General features: G+C 41.9%; 1 protein-coding gene across 9 annotated transcripts in view; it reads right to left on the bottom strand.

Annotated features, from left to right (window-relative positions):
- The window catches only part of CAST (calpastatin), a 113,132-nt gene that overhangs the window by 45,560 nt on the left and 41,936 nt on the right, over positions 1–25,636 (bottom strand). For 8 of the 9 annotated variants that reach the window (XM_059418274.1, XM_059418272.1, XM_059418271.1 and 5 more), the window contains 2 exons: positions 5,086–5,145; positions 559–600 (listed from right to left, as the gene is read on the bottom strand). In XM_059418274.1, coding sequence (XP_059274257.1) covers positions 559–600; positions 5,086–5,145 — 102 coding nt within the window. Of the gene's footprint in view, positions 1–558; positions 601–5,085; positions 5,146–24,506; positions 24,679–25,636 lie in introns of those variants that run through there. The other variant, XM_059418277.1, reaches the window with a different exon arrangement.

Raw genomic sequence — 25,636 nt, 5'->3', positions numbered from 1 at the left:
GGACAATCTCTACATGGATATAGACTGGCTGTCAGTCTAGACAGCCATGAGTCAGGAAAGCCATTCCCAAGGGAAAGTCAGAGCTGCCTCCTGAGAAACTGACAACTAGTTCCACAAACTGAGATAAGACTGTTCAGATAAACCTACAGGCCTCTTAGGAAAGACTCATCTGTAAATCATGTAGGTGCTCGGTTCAAAAGACACATTTACTCTTGCTGTCCCATCTTTAGAGGAATTGGACGCTCATTACCCTTTGTCCTTTCTTCTTTGCTCCTACAGTTTTTTAATAGTTACTTCACCTATAACAAAAATCTTGAACAAAACACCTTCTGAAATATACTGTTTTCATGTATAAAATATTCATTTTAACAATATATATATTTATTATAATTATTTACTTATGCTCTGTATAATCATGTTTAAAAAGGTAATCCAAAATTGGTCAAATTGGCTGAGAAAAATTCCTTTTCCCATTCAATAGCACCAACAGAGGAAATTGGATTTTCATTGTTATTACGAAGAACCCAAATAACTCACTAGTTGACTTAAATCACTTACCTTCGTTGACTGTGACTTCTTTTCAGCTTCTGTTTTTGCAGCCTAAACTCAGCAAAATACAGAAAGGAAGAGAGGAAATGAATTAAGGAAGAAAGGAAAAGCAGACCTAGTTTACAAGGTTTACCATAGATTTTCTTCAACTAAGAAAGCTCAGAGGAGATGGCTTTGATGTAAATATAAACTTTAGAAGTTTACTATACTTTGCTTGGAATTTTAACTCTTTAGATAAACACTAACGCACTCAGATACCCTGTTCTTCCCTTCAGAGCAGTTTACATCTTACTTTTGTTATGTGTATCAAACGTATGTAAACATTTATTACCATGAACATTATAGCTAATACATAAATAAGCAAAATAAAATACAAATCCTCATCCTTGAAAGGCAACAACCGATCTCTGAGTGAAATACCAGGGGTTCTGGCTGCCTGCGTGAAACAATGGGATGGTGACAGAGCCAAGAGCTAGAAAGCAGTGACATTAAGTTTTAGTGCCGGAATATCAGCGACGGGTCACGAAGGCCGACCAGCAAGTCTGTGACGGGTGAGAGAGTTACGGGAGATCTGGAACTGCCGTTATTAGTGTGTGCTGAGCCGCTCAAAGTGGCCGTTAGCAAACATACATGTCCCCTAGTACCGTGAACCCCATCACCTGTTTTCTGTGTCTTTTCTTGTCAGGAGAATGCTGTCGCTCCATCTGTTTGCTGACTGGAATAGCCTAATACAAGAGCACAGCCCCAAGTGTGATTTTATTTTATCGGACCATCGCATAGGTCACATGTATCATTGGGCTGTATGTTTCTCTCAAGTCCCCTTCCACTCAGCTACAGCATCTCCGCCATGCCCATGCATGTAACTCCGGGAAGTTGCACACACAGAAATTCTAAAGGCTCCAGCAAATACTGTAGTTTGGATTTACTCTATTTTCGTGGTAAGAATCTGCAAGATTGCCCTTAATAAAACTAACTTCTGACCCCTTTCCTTCACCTTCTCTAGGTGCTTAGAAAGGCTGCTTGGGCCATTTTTTTCCAACTGTATCTCTAACATTTGTTTACGAACAAATCAATAGTCACAAGTGCTGTCAAAAGTTTTCTGAAATTTTGTCCACAGGCTATTACAATTCCGTGACTAGTGCATTGGTTTTTATTGCACAATATAATCTAAATTTCTGGGACTGCTTCAGTCCCAGAGCTGCTATATTGGCTTAGTCAGTTGAGCTTCGGACACATGATTTCAACTCAGGTCATAAGCTCAGGGTCCTGGGATCGAGCCCTGCATCAGGCTCTGCACTGAGCATGGAGCCTGCTTGAGATTCTTTTTCTGCCTTTCCCAATGCCCCTCCCCCAGCTTGCACTTGCTCTCTATTGAAGGGGAAAAAAAATAATAAAATAGTTGGCTGTGACTTAGGCCCTCTACTGGAATATTTTACACAGTTTTACCCAACCAAAGGTCATCTATATAAAAAAATACGATTCCTTAAGTATATACATGATTTCTCAGTACAGGCAAGATATGAAAACTGGATTAAACATTTCTGAACTTTTCAGATTAAAAGATTAAAAATTAGACCCAGTATTTCCCACCATTTCATTCCCTTTTATCTATTTGGTGGCATTAACATGGACTCCTATTTTTAATTCTATTATCTAAAAACAAAAACAAAAACAACAAATAGCTTCTTAATTTACCATGCCATGAGCTTCAGCCATGAAGAGACAAACGTTCCTCCCATAATGGACCCTCACTATACCGACACATGTATTGTTTTGGGAAGGGGAAAACAAAGTTCACAGTCACAGAACCCTTTCAAAGAAATTTCAAATTTTGGATCCTTTCAAACTGGATTTTGTTAATTAGTTTCTGTATCTGCTACTATGCTTTCTGATTTTATGCAAATGCAATTTATTAAATGATTAAGAAGGAAAATAAGCCAGCTGGTATTGTAGTGGCTTGGATCTATTAATAGGTTCTACTATGTAATTTGGTAGTCAAGATTTTGCATGGAAGAACTCTACAAAACAATTACAAATGCACACTCACACATGCAAGCAACTTATAATAAAGAATATTTTTACTAGGAGTCGCTAATACATTACCTAAACTTATTTTTGCTGAAGGTAGTGGGGCTTAACATTGTAGTGATGACAATGATAACCAATGTTTACTGATTACCTCTTAGTATCAGGGACTGTTCTAAACTTCACATGTGCCAACTCACTCAGTCCTCGTAAGAATTCTATGAGACAAGTATCATCACCATCACCATCATCATCAACAACATTATCTACCCACTTTGTGGATGAGAAAATGAGGCCCACAGAAGTGAAATAATTCCCCACGGACTACCAGGGAGGAGCTGGGGTTTTGTGGGCACAGTCACTGTGCTGCCTTGTCTCCCCAGGACTAGCCTGCTCCTGCTAGGCACCTGCTGCGGGATAGGCCCTATCGAATACGCTTACGTGTTTGTTTCCTTACACAGCCTTGTGAAACAGGTGCTATTATCCAAACTGTACCAATAGGGAAACCAGAGCAAAGAAGAGTTTCCAAACACAGCGGCTGGTGGGAAAGGAGATCCCAAACCAGGCCATGGGGTTGCATGGCTCCTACTGTTTAGTCTTACAAGGATCGTGCCCTGAGTAGAAATGACTAGACCTTCCATCTTAAGCACAGCAATGTGACCACCAGTTCTAATGTGCCAGAGCAAGAGGGACAGAACTTAGTTCTAGACATATCACCCGCCTTTCAGAGGTAGGTAGGCTTTTATTTGAAAGGTGTAGAACAAGACAAGATTTGGTATAAGTTATTATCTTGAATTAATATCTTTTCTATAAAAGCTGAAACTAGTTGAAGAAATCTGTTCAAGTTTACAAAAATCTTCAAGAGAAGGCTAGTGTGAATGTTATGACCCATACATCAGAAGCACATGAATCTAATTAATGAGAACAGTGTGAGTGAGATCCACCCCAAAAAAGACAGCTGATGTCAAAGGTGGTCCCGGGGTGGCCACTGGTGATATTTCATCCTCAAGATCTTAGATTTGTCCCTCTCTCTTTCCTCCCACTTTCTTCTCCCTCTTCTGCAGGACTGCCAGGAGTTCTCATGATTAATGCTTAGCAATAGTTGAAGGGTCTGTGGACACTTGCTCTAGGCAATAGGACACACTTGAAATAAGCATTGGTCCTTGGGCAGAGTCAGGGACAAAAAAGCAGGGCCAAGCAATGGGTCAAATGAGAACTACAATAATAAAGAGGAAATCCTAGATTTGTGGCTCTCCTTTTTGTACTTTTCATGGACTCTGAGTCAATGATAATTTGATTTTGGCTGATGTTTCTCCTATAGTCTTAAGACTGAGATCAGATTTTTAAAAATATCTTAAGATTAACCTTGGTCTAAGAAAGTAGTGACAATGAACAGATAAATTAAGGATCAGGTCATGTATACTCGGAAAACAAAAAATTCAGGTAAAATACTAAATAACAATTTTAGACTAAAAACTTTAAATCAAAATGAATGCTAGATAACAGAAGAGATTGAATAGTGTATTTCAAGATATTGGCAATATCCTTTAAAAACAGTTCAACGTGAGACCTGAGGATCTCTCGACAGCACGAAATTATAGTGCCAGTACCAACTTAAGGCATAGGATCCTACCAGGATAGCAAAGCAGTAAGACCGAAAAATCATGTCAGTGATTTTAAACAAGGGCAACTAAGTAACAGAGTAGATTAGCTCTTAAAACACCCAAGAATAATGGCTCATAAAAATTAGATGAGAGCATCTTGATAACATCCCTGCTTTAATTCTCCAACCCAGAATAATCTCAAGAAACAGCCTGAGACAAGCTGATGAAGGTGGAAGGTTGAGGCAGCTTCCTCTGCAGAACTAGGTTTATTCTATGCGGCCACAACACTGGATCACATTCTTTTATTGTTTCTTCTCAAATGCCAAGAAATAATTTTTAGAATAAATCTCAAATAGATCTCAAAGGTTTACCAGTAAGATGATGTCCTGCATGACTGAAATTTCACAAGGAAACTTAAGCATTCAAAATAACAGCATCTATGTGTCACTCGTCGCTTAGTGTAAACTCAGTGTAAACTTTTTCTTACATTTCATTTTAAATGGTCAGAATAACAAAACCATCTTATTAAGAAGAATTCATATTCTTCACTAGATCCACAGAAATGCACTTAGATCCTCTAATAATTTAAAAACTCCATCAAGTCTAGAACCAGGAAAAAAAATATCTCTGGATGATCTAGAATAGATGACCCATTTTCTAGATCTAGAAAATGTCTTTTCTAGATACTCTGAAACAACATAGGAGTAGACAGAGGACATTTGAAGCAAATATCAAAAGCCTAGGTGGGTTTCCAAAGACCCCTCTAATCATGAAGAAAATGTTTCCTTCTGTAACTTAAGCTTGTTCGGACACAGAACTCATTTGTTAGTCTACATGCATTTTGCTTTACAAAATAATCACTTAAGGGCAGCATTCACCCCAGCACACCCACGAAGACTCTTCATACCTTGGCTTCTGTGGGATTCATACTGGACGACTTGCTGGTGGAGGCGGAAGAAGTTGACGCCTAGAAAGTAAAGAAGCAGAAAGTGTGATTCTAGTTCACCTACAAATACTTTGTCTTTCGGCTCCTCTTAACCATACTTGTTCTTAACTCTGCCTTGGTTTTACCTCTTCTAGAGGACTACTCCCATACAAGTCCAGTAGGTAATACTGCCTGTGGGCAAAAGCCTTTATAACCAGATCAGATGGGTTCAAATTTTGAGTGTACTACTTATTAAATAATCCTGGGCCATTTCCTGATCTTTATAGTTTCCCCTTTCTCAATTTTCTTTAGTAGAGAACCATCTTGGAAGGTTCTTACTACCTGGTACATAAATGCTCAGTAAATATTTTGATTATTGTATTACTTTTTGAAAGAACAGAGACTTGAAAACTTGACAACATTTTGTTCAAACACAAGCTCTGCCAATTACTATCTTCGTGACTTTCAGCCTTAGTTTCCCAGCTATATAAAATGAGGCCAATACCATCTCTTTTGCAAGATCTGAGATATATATTTGAGATATATATTTGAGATACATATTTGAGATAATAAAATATCTGGCATATCTGTAGGTGCTTCTTAAATTACTAATGCATTATTCCCAAGATATTATACAAGACAGAAGAGCAGGATGTAGGGCTGGAAAACAGACTGAGGAGGATCCGAATTGTCCTTTCAGTGTCACGTAAGGAGGAGAAAGTGGGAGTGGGGTTGCAAAGGGGGATGCTGCTCTATTATGGATCTCATGCAGGCTCCTCCTGGATGGCAAGAGGTGATGAACAGTAATTGAAGTTTCATGATACACCATTCCTAGTGTGCACGGGGGCGGTGGAACTAGTCCCTGCAATCTAATCAACCGAGCAGCGGGTTATGCATATGGGCGCTTGCATGGTATGGAACACCATCCTAGACAGCAACTTGCATTACCCTGGTTAATAATAAATCCATCACTACCTTTGGGGAATTCCAGCCTAGGCTCATTTAAAACCTCCTTAATATTTAAGTCTGTTAGGTTTTAAAGCTTAGGGATTCCATCTGGCAGAAGTTGCCTTCTTAAGTAACCAGCTGTCGGTAAACAGCTGCGGACCTGCCAGTAATACTCAGAGCCTGTTTCTGAAGTCTGGCCCAGAGCCATTTCAGAAGCTCAGTCCCTGGACAGGATAAGCCCAACCTGGCTGGCCCCCTAGATCCCTGAGATCACCCGCTCAGGGGACTGTATGGACCTACTACAGCTCCTGGCCCGGGAACAAAATCACCTTCCCCACAGATCTACTGAATGTAGAACATGTTGGTGCTATTAGTAAATTACCACAATTTACAGATGAAAAGCCCAAAGTTTTATTATACTGATTTTTTCCCCAAGACTTTATTTGAGAGAGAGAAAGCAACAGAGACAGCGAGAGAGAGCGTGAGCGAGCAGGGAGGGGAGGGAGAAGCAGGCTTCCAATGTGGGGTTCAATCCCAGGACTCTGGGATCAAGACCCCAGCCAAAGTCAGACACCCAACTGAGCCACCCAGGTGCCCTGGTATATTGATATTTCAAACAAACCATATGAACTTTATTCCCAAGCACCCTTAGGCACCAACTGGGCACCCGCTCACTCCACAATATACCAAACCTGGTCATTGTTGCAGGCATGGTGCTGTCTCTCTCACATTCTCTTTGGGATAAAAAGCGAGATGTACCAAGGTGAATTTTCCCATCAAATTAATGGACAAATATATGGGTATTCATTTTTCCTTGAGATGTTTTTATTTGTGAGAATTAACACACCCATTTGCTACAACCCGTTCCTTCAATGATTTCCTTCAATCATATAAAAACGAAGACCAAACACTCTACATAAAAGTGCTTTTTAGGGGCGCCTGGGTGGCTCAGATGGTTAGGCCTCTGACTCTTGGTTTCAGCTCAGGTCATGATCTCAGGGTCATGATTTCATGGGTGGTGAGATCAGCACCTCCCCCCACATAGGGGGTGTGGGAGGTCAGGCTCTGAGCTCAGCAGGGAGTCTGCTTGAGATTCTCTCCTTCTGCCCCTCCTCCCTCTCTAAAATAAATAAATCTTTTTTAAAAAGTGCATTTATTTATATTATTTCTAAATATTATTTAATATTATTTCTAAAATATTATTTCTAAATCTCTAGGTTTATTAAAACATTCCTATAGTCGGGGCATCTGGGTGGCTCAATGGGTTAAAGCCTCTGCCTTCGGCTCTGGTCATGGTCTCAGGGTCCTAGGATTGAGCCCCGCGTCAGGCTCTCTGCTGAGCAGGGAGCCTGCTTCCCTTCCTCTCTCTCCGCCTGCCTCTCTGCCTACTTATGATCTCAGTCTGTCAAATAAATACATAAAATAAAATCTTAAAAAAAAAAAAAAAGAAAACAAACAAAACAACAACAAAAAATTCCTGAAGTCACTTGGTCTTGGAGTTTCCAATTTGCCTCACTACATTATTAAGCAACAGCTGGATATGATCCTCAAAGCCTACAGACTTTCAAAGGCCCCTCTCCCCCGACCTGAGAACAGTAAAATCGACATGGGTAGCCATCAATAAGCGTGGAGAGATAATCATGGGAATGCAGCTGAAGGCCTTGGCCACACCTGTTCTCAGCACAGATCCCAATGTGGAAGTTCTAGCCCATCACAAAGCCACTAAATGCTCTGAACTGAAAGGAAAGCTACTTCATGGGATCGGGATCGGAAAGTAAGGAAAATAATCCCACCCTGTTGCGAACCCATTCAATTCCCGGCGAACCGCGGTGTGTTCCATTTTATTCTATTTACAAAGACAGTGCATTTTTACTATTTGTTATCTCTAGTGAGGGACTGAATATATTTTCATTTTAAATCTTCTGTACTATTTGAGTATCTAAACATTGGTGTGAATAACTGATAGTTAAATTTTTTGAAGTCTATCCACAAAGCTTTGAATGGAAGAACTTTACAAGATAAACCTTTGATGGGTTTCTAAACAGCTGGAGAGCGTGGTCTCTCATAGAGGTTAAATGCCCTGTCACATTTTCCACAGTTCACCAGCTCCACAAGTATTTACTTATCCAGCACATGGTCTGTGCCAGGTACTATGTCAGGGGACAGTAACACAGTGGTGAAATTGCTAGACATGTTCCCGCCACTGTGGAACTTTCAGCCTCATCAGAGAGGCCATTCATAGAATAATCACTGCAATAATTACTCGTGTAAGCGCAATAAAGGAAAATCACAGACGCCCATGCAAACAGAGACCTGGCAACCAGAGTTAGTTCATGACACAGTCGGGACAGGTGATGCCGAGGATGTGATGTGGAGATTAAAGGATGAGGGGGCATCACATCACCCAGGCAAAGGCTGGGGGTTGGTGGGGAGAAGGGAGAAGGGGTGGGGAATGCCCTGAACTGGGTGTGCCTGGACTGGGACCTAGGCCACCTGACTTCTACCTCACTGATTCTCTGCTGTAGGACCCACTGCATAGGCAGTCCAGTTAATATCAAGGGGCAATTTTAAAGCACAACCATCAGTGCTGACCCATACCAAAATACTTCTGTAGGATTAGCGCTGTCCATGAGAGTGAAGTGTAGCTGTAACAGTGTCTCCCTCCCCAATGACCCAAGAAATTCTCTTCATATCCAGAGTGTTATTAGTCAATTACAAACTCAAATCAAAGTAGCTATCAGGGTAACAAAGAACAGGGAAAAAATACATTATAATCAGACTCTACCCACCCTTTCAACAATTGTGATTTTAAAAGCAATGAGCTGGGGGCTGAGTATACCCAATGAAGAGGACACAAGCTCTGCTTCCAAAGGGTTCAGAGTCCGGAAAGATAACCCGCAGCTGCTTTAGGTTACAAACGAAGTGCTCTAACAGAAGCTGGAAAAGAATCCCATGGAACAAAGCCACTGTCTGAGTTCTAAGCTTCAGGTCCACCTCAACCAAGCTTCCTGTGCTGTCGACTTGCATTAAAATAAACCAATGCTGTTAAGAGAGAGCAAATGAAACCTAGAAAAGAGTATTTAATCCTGTGCTTAATCAATATGACATTACTCAACACAATCTCTTTAAATTTGTTTAGTTGTGACAGTGAGAAATTTGGACATTTACTCCAGTAAATGATTACAGATAGGAGGAGAAGATGGTATGCTTTTAAGACCCTTGGAAAATAGAAACTCCTTTCCTTCCAAATGTCCATCAACTGATGAATGGATAACGATGTGGTGTATATATACACAATGGAATGGTTTTTTTTTTTTATACACAATGGAATATTACTCAGCCATCAGAAGAATGAAACCTTGCCATTTGCAATGATGTAGATGCAACTAGAGGTCTCCACAAGAGAACTAAGTCAGAGAAAGACATGACTACACCCATATGCAGAATTTAAGAAGGGACATGGATGAATAAAAGGGGCAAAAAAAAAAAAGAAAGAAAGAAAGAGAAAAAGGCAAACCATAAAACAGACTCCTAACTACAGAGAACTGAGAGTTGCTAGAGGGGAGCTGGGGGGATGGATTAAACAGGTGACAGGTTTTAAGGAGGCACTTGTGATGAGCACCACCTGTTACACTGAAGTGATGAATCACTAAATCCTACTCCTGAAACCAAAATTACACTACGTATTAACTAACCGGAATTTAAATAAAAACTTTAACCAATCAAACAAAAAAGAAACGGCTTCCCTTTTTTCACATACATTTTGCAAAAGTCTCGTGAAGTCCAACCTTTCAGCTCTCTTAGCCATTCCAGACAGATTAATCTTCCTGTATAGTGCTCGTACCCACATCCAAATTAGAAACAGTGGGGGCTCCTGCCGCCCACTGCATCATACAGGAATCCTTTCTCTTGCTTCCAAAGACCCTGTGCTCCAATCCCTCCCCAGCTCCCAACGCAGAACAGCAGTGCCAGCCTGCCAGCCAGCCAGCCGTCCCCTTCCCGGAGCACACCTCCCTCACGGCTCCCTATTTCATTCACACACGTGCTGCTGGTTGGTGTGTTTCTCTTTGCAAACTACCCCGGCCCTATGTACCCTTCCTTTCAGGTATATCTCGCTAGCTCCCAGCCCCAGCATCAGAGCCTCCGGCATTACAACCACTGCCAGCAGTCCCCATGGGCATCTTCCGAGTCCATTCCAGCACCTTCTAGGGTCAGGCAACCGCGTCACTGCCGCAGGAACTGCTCCTCCCCTAGAGGGCGCCCCTTGGGAAGAACAGATGTCGGGTACACTCATCGGCCAACCCCACTCTTACCCATGGCACCATTCTGTCCATGGCTTAGCCTTGATTCTGAAGGGTGTCTAGTGAGGACCGAGCTCAACCACCGTGTGGTGCTGGATGTGACCACAGGAGGTTGAGCTCACCCACACGCCCTGCTGAATGGGCCCGACTGGACCAGTTAAAGGATCTCTTAGGAGGGTCTGGGTCCTTGAGGATTTGCTCATCCATTCTGCTGCCATTGAACCTGGCTGATGGAAAAAAAATTACTTCCTCAGCTCCTCAGCTACCTACCACAAAAACAGAGTCCACTCCCTTGCCTGGGGGTGCCGGAAGTCTCAGTTCTCTGCCAGTGCTGCCAGCTGGCTTGAGGGAGGGAGTGTGCCTTACCTTCCCTCCTGTCCTTCGACCTCACCTTGCTCTGTGGGACAACCAGCCAGCCCGCCAGCAGATGAGTCAGCGAGTGCTCCTGAGCCCAACCCATCTTCCTGTCCCCGCCCCGCACAGGCACCATCCCCAGGTCCTCCCACCCACAGTACGAATCACCCTTCCCACATCCGGCCGCCTCTGCTATGGAGCCTTCCCAGAACACCTGCCACATGTCCGCACATGCCTCTTCCAACCGCCGACGGGTTGACGGTTCCCTTTTCAATCCCTGACCATCCTCTCCCTCGTGGTTGCTGTGCCAGAGCAACTCCGTGCTCTCTCCCACCCTCTGAATCCGCTTCCTTCTGGAAGCCCCTTCTGATTCCTCCATTCTTCTATTTCAACCTCAGTCATGGGCCCTCTGCCTTCTCTCACACTGTTGCTCCCTCAGAAAGCTGATTCTTCCCAGGACTTTACCACTCATTATGTGAACAATTTTCTATTCTTTTCAAGCAGCCCTACTTTATCACCAAACTACTTTATTTAGCCCGAAAATGAGGACGTCGAGAAAGACCGCTGTGGGTTTAACTCCCTGCTCCAGCACTTATTAACCCACGTTAACCTCCTGTGGCCTCCATTCCCGCAGCTCTAAAATGGGAGTAAAACCACCTGCATCTGGTGTTGCTGTAAGGGCCACATGACCTAATGCAGGGAAGGCATCTGGCCCTGAATCACCTGGGGTCAGGCCCAGGGCTGCTTCCAGTCCTCATCACCATTCTGTCCTTGTCACTTCTACTGCCACCCACACTCCTGCTCTGGTCACATACCTCCCACACCCGGATTCCATCAAGGCCCTCTAATAGTTTCCATGCCTTGTTCTCCTACCCCCTGACCTACCCCATTCTCTAGCTTCCATCTCTTTCTGTGGCTGCCTACTTTATCTGAAAAAAAAAAAAAAAAATGTGTACCATATTCTCACTGTGATGAAATAGGAAGCTCTCAACAGCTTCGCACTATATCTGAGATAAAGTCCAATGTCTTTGACCTGAACTTCAGACTCTTAATTTGGCCTGCTTACTCCACTAGTTCTCTCACTGTGACCCATGCCACGCCTTCCCTCCAGCTAGGACAGTGTCCTTCCTGTCTCACAGGCAGCATAACTCACTGCTTAAGAGCATGAGGGGGGCTCTGGGCTCGAGAACGCCTGGTGGAATTTCAGCTGACTGTGAATTCATGTGCAACCTCAAGTAAGTTACTGTGCCTCGGTGTCCTCATCTGTGATAGGGGAATAGTAATAATTCTCACCCCATATGGGTTAAGAATAAGCAAGTTAATGTACATGAACTGGTAATAACATTGTTTGGCAAGCGGTAAGCAATGGGCAAACGCTAGTTAGTATTACTACCACCATCACGCTCCCTTCCTTCTCTGGGCCTCTCATCTTGCTATTGCCACTGCCTAGGAAGGCTTTTCCCTGCTTGACTCCACATGTCCATACCCTCAAAGACTGAGCTCAAGATACAACACAAGAATCTGCTTTAGCTCACATTACTTTCTCAACCCCTATATATGTTTGTACTTCTCATTTGGACGCTTAGTCACATGCTGTGTTAGAGGAGGTTCCTGAGCTCACTTCTAAGCATATGTCACTTGTTATCAGTGAAGCTAAAATCATGAGACAGCGGTCATTTCTGCTCCCCACAGTGTCTACCACAGTGCTGAGTACATAGTAGCAGAGAGGAGCTAAAAAGTCACTGTTGAGGGGCACCTGGCTGGCTCAGTCAGAAGATCACGCAACTCTTGATCTCAGGTTATGAGTTTGAGCCCCACGCTGGAGGTAGAGGTTACTTAAATACAACTTTAAAAAAAACACGGTTGATTTTAACCTTTGTTTCTGTTTTCTACTCATCAATTAAAGTCTCATTTGAACAAAGATACTGGTTTTGTTTTCAAAGATTTACTTGAGAGAAAGAGAGTGAACTTCAGCATGCACCAGGGAGAAGCAGAAGGGAAGAATATCAAGCCAATTCTCTGCTGAGCCCAACAGGAGGCTCAATCTCAGGACCCTTAGGTCATGACCTGAGTCAAAATCAAGAGCAGGACATAGCTGACTGAGTCACCCTGGAGCCCAAAAGATACTATTTAATAGCCTCTTTTTTTTTTTTTTTTTTTAAAGCTAGAATCAGGAACATAGTTAATACATTGGAAAACTTAAGTTTCAGTCTTCTGGCTTCTCAGTGACCCTGATTCCACAAGCAATCCCACTAAACCTAAGCATCTGGTTTCCCATAATGGGAATACCATGTACCCTACAGAGTTATCGTGAGGGTCAAGTTAGACACCAAATATTAGGGCAATTTGGACAAAATACAAAATAGATACTAAACATTTTCTAAATTAAATGATTTTTAACTTTTAAAACTGCTTCTGCTAGATGTACTTGAGAAAACCAAATCATTTGTTACTAAACCAGACATAATACGCTTATTTAATAACACATCTCAAAATAACAAAAGAAAGACAATGATAGATTTTTTTTAATACGGAAGTTCTTTCCTCACAGAACTTATAAGACAGACCTGAATGTGAACTCCACGAGGTCAAGAGCCATGCCTGTCTCAGTTGCTGCACATCCCCAGAGCCTGGCAACGGCAGTTGCCTAGCAAGTATTTGTTAAATATATTATGAATTTGTGCATGAGTAAACACAAAGAGTATTATCTGATGGCTCAAAATCAATCTTGCATAAGTTTTTCTCAATCATCAGAAATTTTATTCAAAGCACAAGTCAGAAAACTGATTAGAAAAACATAATTTAAACAGCTAGTCATTTCCATCACCACTGTTTTCCAAAGGGAGTTGCACAAGTTTAAAAAGCACATATAGAGGGGTTCCTGGGTGGCTCAGTGGGCTAAGCCTCTGTCTTCAGCTCAGGTCATGATCTCAGGGTCCTGGGATCAAGCCCCACATCGAGCCCCGCTTCGGGGGGGGGGGTCTCTGCTCAGCAGGGAGCCTGATTCCCCCTCTCCCTCTGCCATTTTGCCTACTTGTACTCTCTCTCTGTCAAATAAGTAAAATCTTTAAAAAATAAAAAAATAAATAAAAAGCACATAGAGACACAAAAACATCCCTAAGCCACTTCCTGCACAACACCTGGAGCAAACAATGGGCAGAAGAGGGGTTTCTGAGAAAACATGGACATTCTTCAAAGACACCATTCATGGATGCAGGTTTACGTTTTTCTTTCTGTAACGACCAATTATTCACTTCAGGAAGTGAATATTCCGAGGTTTAAGTTTGTCTATTGTTTGCATGCTGTCACACCATGACATACATTCTTCCAAAGCCTTTAATTATTTAGCATAATAATGATGTTCCTAAGGAGGCTTCCAATGCAGTCACCTAACAAAGAGGGTGTGTAATCATTTCACAAAACATGATTCCAATGACAGGTAAGCAATGACTCATCTAGGAATGAAGTGGAGCCCTCTTTGGGGGAGAACAGGCAGATCTACTTTGCGCCAGAAGACCTACTTAAGACACCGATTTACACCCCAGCCTCGACATAACGGAGATAATAAGGTTGACTGTGATAAGATCTTAAGTATGTGATATTACAAGAGATAAGAAGAGGGAGAGCACTTCTGAGACAGGTGTTGGAAGATGGTTAGGAAAGCCTTCACAGGAGAGAATGAAACTATTATTTACTGTAGTGTCATCAACAGGTAGGTGGGGACCACAGAATCTCCCATGTTCCAGAAAGGGAGACAGGTGTTTTCCGTATCTGATTTCAGCTATCTTCAAGAAATCCTAGGAGGTAACCTTATTATCTGCATTTTATAAATGACAAAACTAAGGTTCAGAGAAGTTAGGTAACTTATCAAAGATTTCACAGTTAAGAAGCAGCAGGGCTTGGATTTGAGTACGGATATGACAGTGATGCCCATGAACTTTGCTATAACGAGTGGACTCCCCTTTGTCCAAAAATTAAAATATTTGGACTTTTTTAAAAAAGAGAGAGTGAGGTGCCTGGGTGGTTCAGTGGGTTAAAGCATCTGCCTTCCGCTTAGGTCATGAACCCAGGGGCCTGGGATCGAGCCCCGCATTGGGAGGGGCTTTCCCCTCTCTCTCTGCCTGCCTCTCTGCCTACTTGTGATCTCTCTCTCTGTCAAATAAATGAATAAAATCTTAAAAAAAATTTTTTTAAAAAAGAGAGAGAAAGAGGCCGAGACAGGACAGTCATCCCAGGCAAGCAAAACAGCTTGAGCAAGACTCAGAGTTGGGAAGAGATACTCAGTCCTAAGTGTAGCAGACGAAATGAAGGAAAGTGGTGCAAAAGGAGGCAGCCTGAACACCACCTGCGGGAAACAGGGGATTCCATCTCAACGTTTGTGAAATATATTAAAAGGGACACATACACTTAAGATAAAAATAGAAGTCTCAGCTCCTCTTGCTCTGGGAAGTGGAGAGCACATAAAGTTTTGGCCTCTGATGCAACATGTGGGCAAACCTCAAAATAAATATCCACACGTTGCCTGGCACCGCAACAGCCAGGGCTCATCCCTGAGCTAAATCCAGGCCAGAAATTACAGAAGTTTTGGCCACACCCTGTGAGCGTCTGAATATAAACTCTGACACTGGGCCACCCCAAGCAGCTGGAAAAAAAAATCCACAAAATGCATGAAGTTGAACTTCCGGTACAAGGCAATTTTCACTCCTTTGCACATTCCAGTTTTCCAGTGTGTTTTGTTTTGTTTTGTTTTTTGTAATGATAATTATTTTGTGAGCAAAGGAAAGGGCAAACCATAGAGCCCTGTTCAGCCATCGAAAAGTAGTAGAAAGGTGTTTTTTTTTTCTGAAGATGTGTTCATGCTTCTAGGGATCCTGGCTGCTTTTCTTGATGCATGAAATAATTCCAACTGTGTCTGACTTTGCCCAAGATAAAGCAGAGAGGTTAGACCTGGAAAAGACAGCCCAGTTTCTTCTTCTTCTTCTTCTTTTTTTTTTTTTTAAGATTTTATTTATTTATTTGACAGAGAGAGAGAGAGAGATCACAAGTAAGCAGAGAGGCAGGCAGGGTGGGGGAGGGGTGGGAAGTAGGCTCCCTGCTGAGCAGGGAGCCCCATGTGATGCTGGATCCCAGGACCCTGAGATCCTGACCTGACCATAACCCACTGAGCCACCCAGGCCCCCCCCCCCCCCATTTTCTTCTTCTTATCCCACCCTAGGAAAGGTAGTCTGGGCAGGATTTTCATAAAACCGCGAGTCAAGCAATTTCAGCATAATACAAGATCCGTAATAACAATGAGGAAAACTGACTACTCTTGTCAAGCTGTGTGACCTTGAGTTTTAACCCCTGTGGAACACGGTTCCCTCATCAGTAAGCCATCAGGCTTGAGAAATCTATACTTCAGCAATGCTGATATTCTATGCTGTAATGACGTGAAGCTTATTAAATAATGTACCCAATGAGAGATGTTCAAATGGGAAATAGGGGCGTTTAGCCTCTGGAGTCCCACACACCTGGCGTCTAATTCCAGCTGTGTAACTTCGGCAAGCTGCTCAACTTTTCCAAACATGAGTTTTTAATTTGTTAAATGGGTATAAAAACAGTAAGGGTTAAATGAGGGTATGTTTATAAAGTGCTTGGCTCCTAGCACAAGGTAAATCAATTCAAATCACTGATTTTTTAAAAATTATGTTAATACCAATAGCCTCAAAAGTTTCTAGTTCTTCAGTCTCACCATGGTAGAAGCATGTTCTGTGGTGACCACTGCCTTGAGAAGTTAAGCACAAATGTTATTTACCTTTCTTAAGGAAAAAAGGGTACTATTATTTGACATTATGAAATTTTCTTTGGATTCAATCTATGTTCTAGATCTACATTCCATGCAATATGGGAACAGGAATCTTGGTAGCAGGAGCACAGATTTGTTTTACAAATCCTAAAAGATTATGTGGTCATTAATGCATATATGATTACTGATGGGGTGATTATTATATATAAAAAAATACTCTAAGCTCTGCTGAACAATTGTCTCAGAGCCTTTCAGCTTGGCTTCCATTGGGTTTCCAAGTTCATTCCTTCGCTGTAGACCTAGTGGAGAGTGAGGGGACATGAGAACTTCTGCTAAGTCCTTGTGCTATAAAACCAACTTCCAACCTCAATCTCTACAAGGATGACAGACTCTAACAGGAAACGAGAGGGAGTTTATGAAGAACCAGTCATGTGGGAACTGAGATATGGGCCTGTTATGGACCATCAAGCTTCCCACTGATGCATGTTCTTAATAAGAAGCCTTCAAAATAAGAATTGTAACAAAGTCGCCTTGTCCTAGCTGATTTTCAAATGACCAAAATGAAAATGTAACTTGACAACAAATGGCATTCCAGAAACCGTATAAGCAAAACAAATTCACAAATGTCTGCAGACGGCAAGTTTAATCTTTTCCAATATTAAAGAGGTGGTTTTGTTTAGTGGTTAGGAGAATGGCTCTGTAGGCAAACTCCTGAGTTGCAATGCCAGCTCTGCTATCAGTTGTGTGAATTTGAGCAAATTCCTTAACTGCTCTGCACTCAGTTGCCTTGTCTATAAAACAGGAATAGTAATAACAGTGCCTTTCACTGCATTTTCCGACTCTGCCCTAGGAAAAAAAAAATGCCATGAAATACAAGAATGGATTTTAAAGTAAGATTCTTTTGAAACTGATGTAAATTGATCATTTGAGTTGATGAACATTGCTGCTTGCCTAAGTAAAAAGTTCTGTATTTCCTCCATGAGAAGGGACTTCTCAGTTATATTCTAATCTGCCATTTAAAAATTTCATATTCAAAAATGGCTAAGTTATCCCTTCTCTGTTGCCTACTTAAACATCTAAAGAAACCCTGTCAACAAAACTATTATTTTTTAATTCCAGTGTACAATACTCTCTTTCACACAAGCAGGAAACCTCAGCCATCAGAGAATTCCAACCGTATTAAGATATTGAGTATAACAATAGAGAACACAATATCGATTTCTAGCGCTTTTTTGAATTTAGATACACATTCATCTCTCAGTTATTTAAACTTCCTAGGTATAAACTACTGAGAGGAAGATTTTATAAGACCAGCCTACTGAAAAGAACATTAGAATCAAATAAAACCTTGCTATCTGTGTGACCCAGGGTAAATTAATCTCTCTGAGCCTTAGTCTTCTCATTTATAAATAGGTCCTCATACCCTCTTACCTAGTTGCAAAATATGCAAGCAACTCTTTAAAAATTTTTAAAATTTATTCTTTTTAGTAATCCCTATACCCAATGTGGGGCTCAAACTCATGATCCCAAATCAAGAGTCACGTGGTCTTCCGACTGGGACAGGAGGTGTCCCACAAAATCTGTAACTCTTAAGAGGATGAAATGAAATCCTATGTAAGTTACTTAACACAGTAGTTATTTGATAAATTAATAAATGGTTGGTTTCTTTCTGTTTATTTTTAAATATATGGATCCTCGAGATACATACATGCTACTGGACCTAAACCCTCCCCCAGATGATTCTAGAATTATTTTCAGATTATCAGCACTAGCTAGAATGTTCTTTGTTAAGCTTTTACTTATTTGCCATTGACTGTCCCTCCACTTTGAATAGCAAAGCCTTCAGTTTGCTCACCTATAGGAGAATGTGGAGAAGTTATACATACACAGAGAAGATGCGGTTTATCACCAGTTCAATTGGAAATCAATTGGGGTATTGTACAAAGATTTTAATTGCAAATATGTACATCACTGTTCATCACATTCAATCTTTGGAAATATCTGAAGAAGTATACAAATATGACTGTCAGAAGGACAAAAGAAGGAAATAATTCTTATTTGCAAGGCTAGGAATCCTATCTCACCACAAGAACATTATTTGGGAATAATTCAGTACCAATCACTGCAATAATTAAAAGATTCTTGAAGGCAACAGAAGCCTCAAACTCAATAGCCAAAAGAAGTTAACCTTCCCTTTTGGATCTCTGAATATTCTGCAAGGGGGTACAATGTTTCTTAGTGACATAGACACTTTATGGCTAAAATCCCATACAATGATTAATTACTTGACTGATTGATGTAAAAGTCAAGTTTACAGTAAGGTATCATATGGATGATAATTGAGGGGTTTTTTGGTTTTGTTTTTTGTTTTAAAGTCTTTATGCAGACATATTATTTCATTTCTCTTCCACCTAGGAGTGGAATTATTGGATCACATGGTAAATTTACATTTATTTTTTTAAAAATTAACCTATATTATTTGTTTCAGGGTCACAGGTCTGTGATTCATCAGTCTTACACAATTCACAGCACTCGCCATAGTGATAATTTAGTCTTATAACACTGCTAGGGACAAGCAATCACTAATTTGAACTGATCAAACTTTATGCAAAATAAACAGGAACATGCAAAAATTGAAACGTTTTGTACTAAAAATGTGCATAATGTTTGCTGGCAATCAGTTATGTCAGACCACTGGGTAATGTAACTTGCCAAGCTTTAACACCTTAGCTCAGTGTTTCCAGGCAGTGTTGGGGTGGGGGATGGGAGATAGTGAACACTCAGTAGCCTGTGAAAGGGAAAGGGTGGGAGGAAGAGGGAGGAAGGCCTGCAGACTGAAAAGCTTTATGCCTCTCAGGGGATTCTGAAACTCCTTGATATTGAGAGGAGCACTGCTTTAAATAGTTTAAAACAAGATGGTCTTACAGTAGGTCAGAGAAATAACCAACTGTTTTCTACCACCTATAATCCACTGGCATTTTTCCTGGTGGCAAACTTTGTTCCTTCGTCCTTTCATTGGGTCAGAAGGAACCAAAGAGACTACATAAGATACTAGGACAGATCACAGAATTATTTTGCAAAAATACTTCCCAAGCAGTTTTTAAAAGAAGATTTTTGGTGTTGATAATGCCAGCCCAAGTTAATGAAGAGTGTAGACGTTCCGTAAAAAGACAGCCCTACAATACCTCAAGGATACCTGTCCTCTCCAATCCGTGTATTCTAAAACCCAGGGCTACTTGATCCTTGTGATTATGCCTATATCACCTTCCTCTCTAAGACAAGAGTTTACAGCAGACAACACCAATCCCAGTACTGCTGTAGGCAGGTCTTCTGGACCAGTAGGAAAACTCATAATACTGCACACATCCAGTATGCAGCTCGTAAGTAGATATACACATTTTTTTTGTACACACACACACACACACACACACACACTTAAACATACATACTAAAAGAATCCAATTTTCAAATGACTAAGTGAATTTTTAGAAAACAGTATTTGTCTACCTTTGTAGACTGGGGTCTAAAATTCAAACGAAAATATGTGCTAGGTGATGTCAAGGAGTCTGTCTAGTCAGTATGAAGAGAGTGTAATGGGCTTTGTGACCAAGTAGAATACACATTCCCCATCTAAATGCTTTCAAACATTTAAAATACATCATGCATGCCTAAAAATATTAGTCCAAATTCTGATGGAAGAAGCCCGGAAGAAATACTGGATAAATTTTGACATAAAAAAATTAAAGACAGAGATAAATAAAGAGAGTGAATATAAAAGAGAAGTTAAGACTCCTGGAAGATAAAAATCATGGCCACTAGTTTCAATTTCCTGCTGTAAACCAAGCCCTTTGATACATAAATAAAATATCATGAAAAGATGCCCGTGTCAAAGCATGCAAAGTATTGTTACATATTGGTATGAGAATATTTACATTCCAGGATTCTGATGATGACTAGCTATAGGAATGGAGTTATAGCAAAATATTTTATTTGCCATGCTGGATATAAACACAATTTTCTATCTTTATGATAAGGAGGAAATATAAAAAACACGTGTAGCTGAAAAATGTACAAATAATTCTACTGCCCGCTCCTTCCTCTGGCCACCCTCTTAGTATAGGTAATAAAGAAATCCTATGCCACAGACCGAGACCCTGGTTACTCTGCAGGCACAGGGATCTCCGACCTCTCCACTAACAGCTCTGTTCAGTCCAGCTCCCAGGGCTCCGAGGTCTGGTCTAGGTCTTCATACTTCTATCACTTGTGTGGGGGACCTCAACCCAGCACAGAATCCAGAGAGTTTACAGAATCCAAAGCTGGCCTCCATCTCCTACAGCAATTTTGAGTGAATTGGAATTGGTCTAGGCCCCTGCTTGTGAAGGTCATGAACACCAACCAGGCAGTTCATGAGGAAACCTCAGTAAGATTCAGAAGTCTGAGCTCCCATGCACAGCTAGAATGTTTAGTAAATTCACTGAGACTGTACTGCCTTGCTAACGTCAGAGGAAGACTACTTCTAGAAAGACTCTGGAGAGACCAACTTACTTCTTAGAACAGTGGTTATCAGATTTTACAGGTGTACAAATTTATCTCGAGAGTTCATTAAGGCATGTATTCCTCTTTGATTCTGACTAGGTAAATCTGAGGGAGAGCCTGGGAAATTTCCATTTTTAAATAAGTATCCCAGGTGAATCTGATGCACATACTCTCCAGACTACACATCATGAAAATGATCTTAGAGAATTTCAAGGGGGTGCAACACATACTAGGGCAAGGATTGGGAGAGCCCCAGGGCTATAGGTTAGCCTGGAATTACCTTATTGGCCTGCATTCTCTGTCTGAAGACCAATAACCTTCCCTTTAGAGTGCTTTAACAAATCTCTTCAATTAAGGACGCTTCGTTTTGATGACAGTTACAATCTTCATTCCTTAGATGGAACTATTTACTTTTCCCCAAATGCCGAATTGGTTGGTCCGGTTTAAATAAAACACCCACAAGCTATGTTCTCCTGTCTACATACTTCTCTTTGTAGCTTCTTTTTCATTATATCTTACAACGCTCTCATTTTGGAAACTAGACGAATCTGGAATGTATGTCTTAGCACCAATGTGTCTGACTTTATAACAGGAACATATTTAATTCTATAGTTTTTCTGATATACTGAATCATCTGCATATTAGGAAAGTACAATGGTTGTCACAATCGCACTTCATATTTTCTATGTAAATAGCCTTTAAAATAAAAATGTTAGGGGCACCTGGGTGGCTCAGCAGGTTAAGCCTCTGCCTTCGGCCCAGGTCATAATCTCAGGGTCCTGGGATCGAGCCCTGCATCGGGCTCTCTGCTCAGCAGGAAGCCTGCTTCCCCCTCTTTCTCTGCCTGCCTCTCTGCCTACTTGTGATGTCTCTCCCTCTGTGTCAGATAATAAAAAATCTTATAAAAAATAAATAAAAATATAAAAACGTTAGGGCTGTCTATGTGGCTTTGTTGTTTGAGTAGGTTGAACATCTGTCTTTGGTTTGGTCACCACTGAGCATCTGCCTTGGGCTTTGGTCATGATTCCAGGTTCTTGGGATTGAGCTCCTTATCCCAGTGGCAGGCCACCTGCTTAGCAGAGAGCCTGCTTCTCCCTCTCATCTGCTCCCCAATAGCCCCCCAACCAAGAGCATAAATAAAATCCTTTAAAAAAATGTTATCTACTCAGTGTTTCTCAACAGGGTACTTCCTGGCATTTGGGCTGACAGTTCTTAAGTATGAAGAACTGTCTCTTTCCCAGTGAATGCTAGGGCATCACCAAAAACACGCTCGTGTATTTTAATATACCTTTTAATAGGGTGCTACCTCCCCTGGTTAAGAACAAGTGAGCTAAACTATATTTATGGAAAGCCATAATTGCTCAAACCCATTATTTCTGATTTCTAAGGGTACTTTACAACATCTCTTAAGACATGCTAACTTCTGAACAAGACCATATACTTTGGTCCATTGGTCTATATACCACTGGAGATCTGTTAATCCTACTGTTAGCAAAGTGATGTTGTTGTCCTAGTGCCCTCCTACCTACATTAGGCAGTAATAATAAATCATCAGAAAGTAACTATAATTGGTTTCAGAACAAGAAGAGATCAGCATAATCTGTAGGGTGGTCACAGTTATTGCTACATTTAGTGAAAACTACTATGTCCTAGTGGTTAGCTGAGTACTTCACATTACGTGATGATAATGCAGTCATGAGGTCGAAACTCTTATTATACCCATTTTACAGATTAAGAAAGTAAGAGCCTGACCTCTTACCTATCACACTACATTGTTTCTCAGGACATATTTAACAGCTCCCTATAAAGTATTTTCCCAGGGCATGAAAAGTTATCACATAGTAAAGTCTCATTTGGTTACATAGTCTCAATTAGCTCTGTTACTTCTGTTCTTAGAATGCCAGCTTCTTGCTATACTGTATCCCTTGAATACAGGATCCATATATTTGTTTCCCCACAGCATCTACCAAGGTTATTTCCACATAGTAAGTGCTCAATATATATTTCTTGAATTGAAAAATAAGACTGGTTTTATCAAGTGAAAAAAAGATCAAGAGGAACCCTTCTTTGATCAATTCTGAGAACAATCAAGGAACTAAATTCACCACCAGTACTATATAACCAACCCTTCTCATGCACTAGGAATCTTTTTTAAAGGCATGTGAACTGAGCCACAGCTAACATTTATACTTGAATGGGCTGTTTCATAAACACTGTCGTGCAGTCTGCAAAGCTCACTTTTGTATAATCGATACCAAGGGTCCTTGCTGTGCATACGTGGATTTCCACTCCACCCTGATTGCTATTGGCCACTTTCTCCATTAGTCAGCAGATGTAGCCTTTCCAGCTTCAGCATGATTTGGCTGAATGTCACTACTTTAATACTACGCTGTCTTCTAGAATCCCGACATCACTCCCTTCCCACCACATTCCCAGCAACAAATACCCTTTTAAATACTGAAAAATCAGTGTGCAAAAGCTGAATTCACTGCCCACAAACAAAACATCAGGAAGACACACTCGATAGCTACTCACTAGAAAACAGTTTCCCCCTTTGAACAGCGGGTGCCACTCCTTACTGACCTCTGCAATGCAGAGGTTTTCACTCAACAACACACCTCATACAGCAGAAACTTCCCTGAGTAGCTGACTGAGCATTCTGGTTCCTCCGATGTATAGGTGGATTACTAGAAGACTAGTCAGAGAACCGAAGGTCTTGCCCCCTTAAGGAAGTTTCTCCTAAACTCTGCCTGGTTTTCTCAAGCTGTAAAATAGGAATAAAGAATTTGCCTCTTGCCTGTTCCTGAGGAACACTGGGACCCTGTTAGTGCAGCCGAGATTGTTAAAATCTCTGTGAAAACACCTTGCGTTCTTGAAAGACAAAGTACCTCTCAGGGATGTTATCTGACCACAGTCTCGGGTTGTGTTCAAGGAAATAGAACCAAAACATGTTACAACATATACCACACCACACCCAGTATGTATCAGGTACGTGGAAAGGTTATACAGAGTGAGCTCACTCTCTAAAACGGAGGTCAGCACAGTAGTGAGGGCAGGGCTGGGGGGCGGGGGTCGGGGGGAGCTTGGTAGGTCCTAACCTTAAAAATGCCAAACCAAATAGAGCTTCTGCTTTTCTTCTTTGCTGTTTTTTCCAGGTCACACAAATCCCTGGTTTTGTAACCCAACCGCGCGCGTCCGGTCACCAGATACATTACAGCTTTAAAGCCAGCACAGTGTTACCGTCCGGGAGGAAGGGGGGAGAGAGGGAGGGAGAGGTTTACAAGTAACACAATGTAACTTAGAGCCCATTTGGAAAGAAATGCATCTTCGGGGTCAAGAGACTAACTAGTAAGAACGCAGGTCCAAGCCGGGAAGCCAGACGCAGGGTGCGAATGTGCGCCGCGCAGGGCCGGGCGCGAAGGGGGCGGCTCAGACGGCTCGCCGGGGAAGGGAGGCCAGCGGCCGAAATCAGTACTCACTCTGCGTCCCACTCCCCGGGCCCAGAGACTTCCGCTGGGTTTTCAGGCGGTTTGCATTCCTGGCTGGGCTCAGCCCCCGCGGTTTCTGCTTAGAGCCTCAGCCCGCAGAGAGCAAGGGGCGGGGCGGTCCCGGGACGCGACGCACGCCGCTCCCCGCCCTCCTCTCACCGCGGCGCCGCCCGGGAGCTCCGCGCGGGTCTGCGGAGGGAGGCGTCTGCGGAGGGAGGCGTCCGCTCTGCCCACTCGTCTCGGGCAGGCCTCCCGGAAGCCGGCTCACTTATTAATAAGGCCGCCTGGGATACGGGCGGCGCGCAGGGCGCACAGCCCCGGCTGATGGCAGAGGTCTCCCGCGCCCGGGCTGTCACCCGGTGACTCCACCAGAATTAAGGGAGGCAAGAGGGGCACTCTTACAAATATATGGCTCCAAATATCTCTTTTTTTAAAACTATAAAACAAATTAAGAATGACCATCAGCAGGGATTCATCCTGCTGATCATCTCAAATAGTATAATGCACCTCGAAGAGTATAATGGATCTTTTAAAGAGCAGTTTAACGGAGTCAAACTCCTACTAAATTATAGCACATAATATATTATTGTGATTAAAACGATAAAAAATCAGAAAAATTGATTTTAAACCAAGGAATAAAATAAGGATTCACAGGTCCGTACTACTATATAAATTCATGAATGAATGAATGAATGAATGAATGAATGAAAAGGCTCTAGAAGAATGCCAATTAATTAAATACAGAATGATCGTGTTCATAGAAAAGAGTTATGAAATTTTAAAAGAAATATGGAAAGTCAACTCTTCCCAAGGCTGCAAACTAGTCACAATAAAAACTCTGGACACTGTGCCCAGGGTGTGTCTGGAGGAGGTGGTGGTCAGTGACTGGGGAGCAGAGACCTCAGGCCTAGCTAGTGACAGCTGAGCAATGACTCAGTGCTGCAGCCAGCCAAGGCTGAGGTGACACCAGCTGGCATGAAAAAGGCAGAGAGCTCCTCTGCACAGCTTTGTACTCCACTTCCTCTGCAAGGTGTTCCTCACAGTCTCCTCATTAGTTTTCATTTTTTGTTTTCTGTTAAGTAAAGCTGTTGAAGTAAGACCCTTTCTAATATTTTATAATT

Source organism: Mustela nigripes, chromosome 12 (genome assembly GCF_022355385.1).
Source record: "Mustela nigripes isolate SB6536 chromosome 12, MUSNIG.SB6536, whole genome shotgun sequence".
NCBI lineage: Eukaryota > Metazoa > Chordata > Mammalia > Carnivora > Mustelidae > Mustela > Mustela nigripes.
The sequence above is the reverse complement of the archived record's forward strand: the minus strand, read 5'-3'. Positions and strand labels throughout refer to the sequence as shown.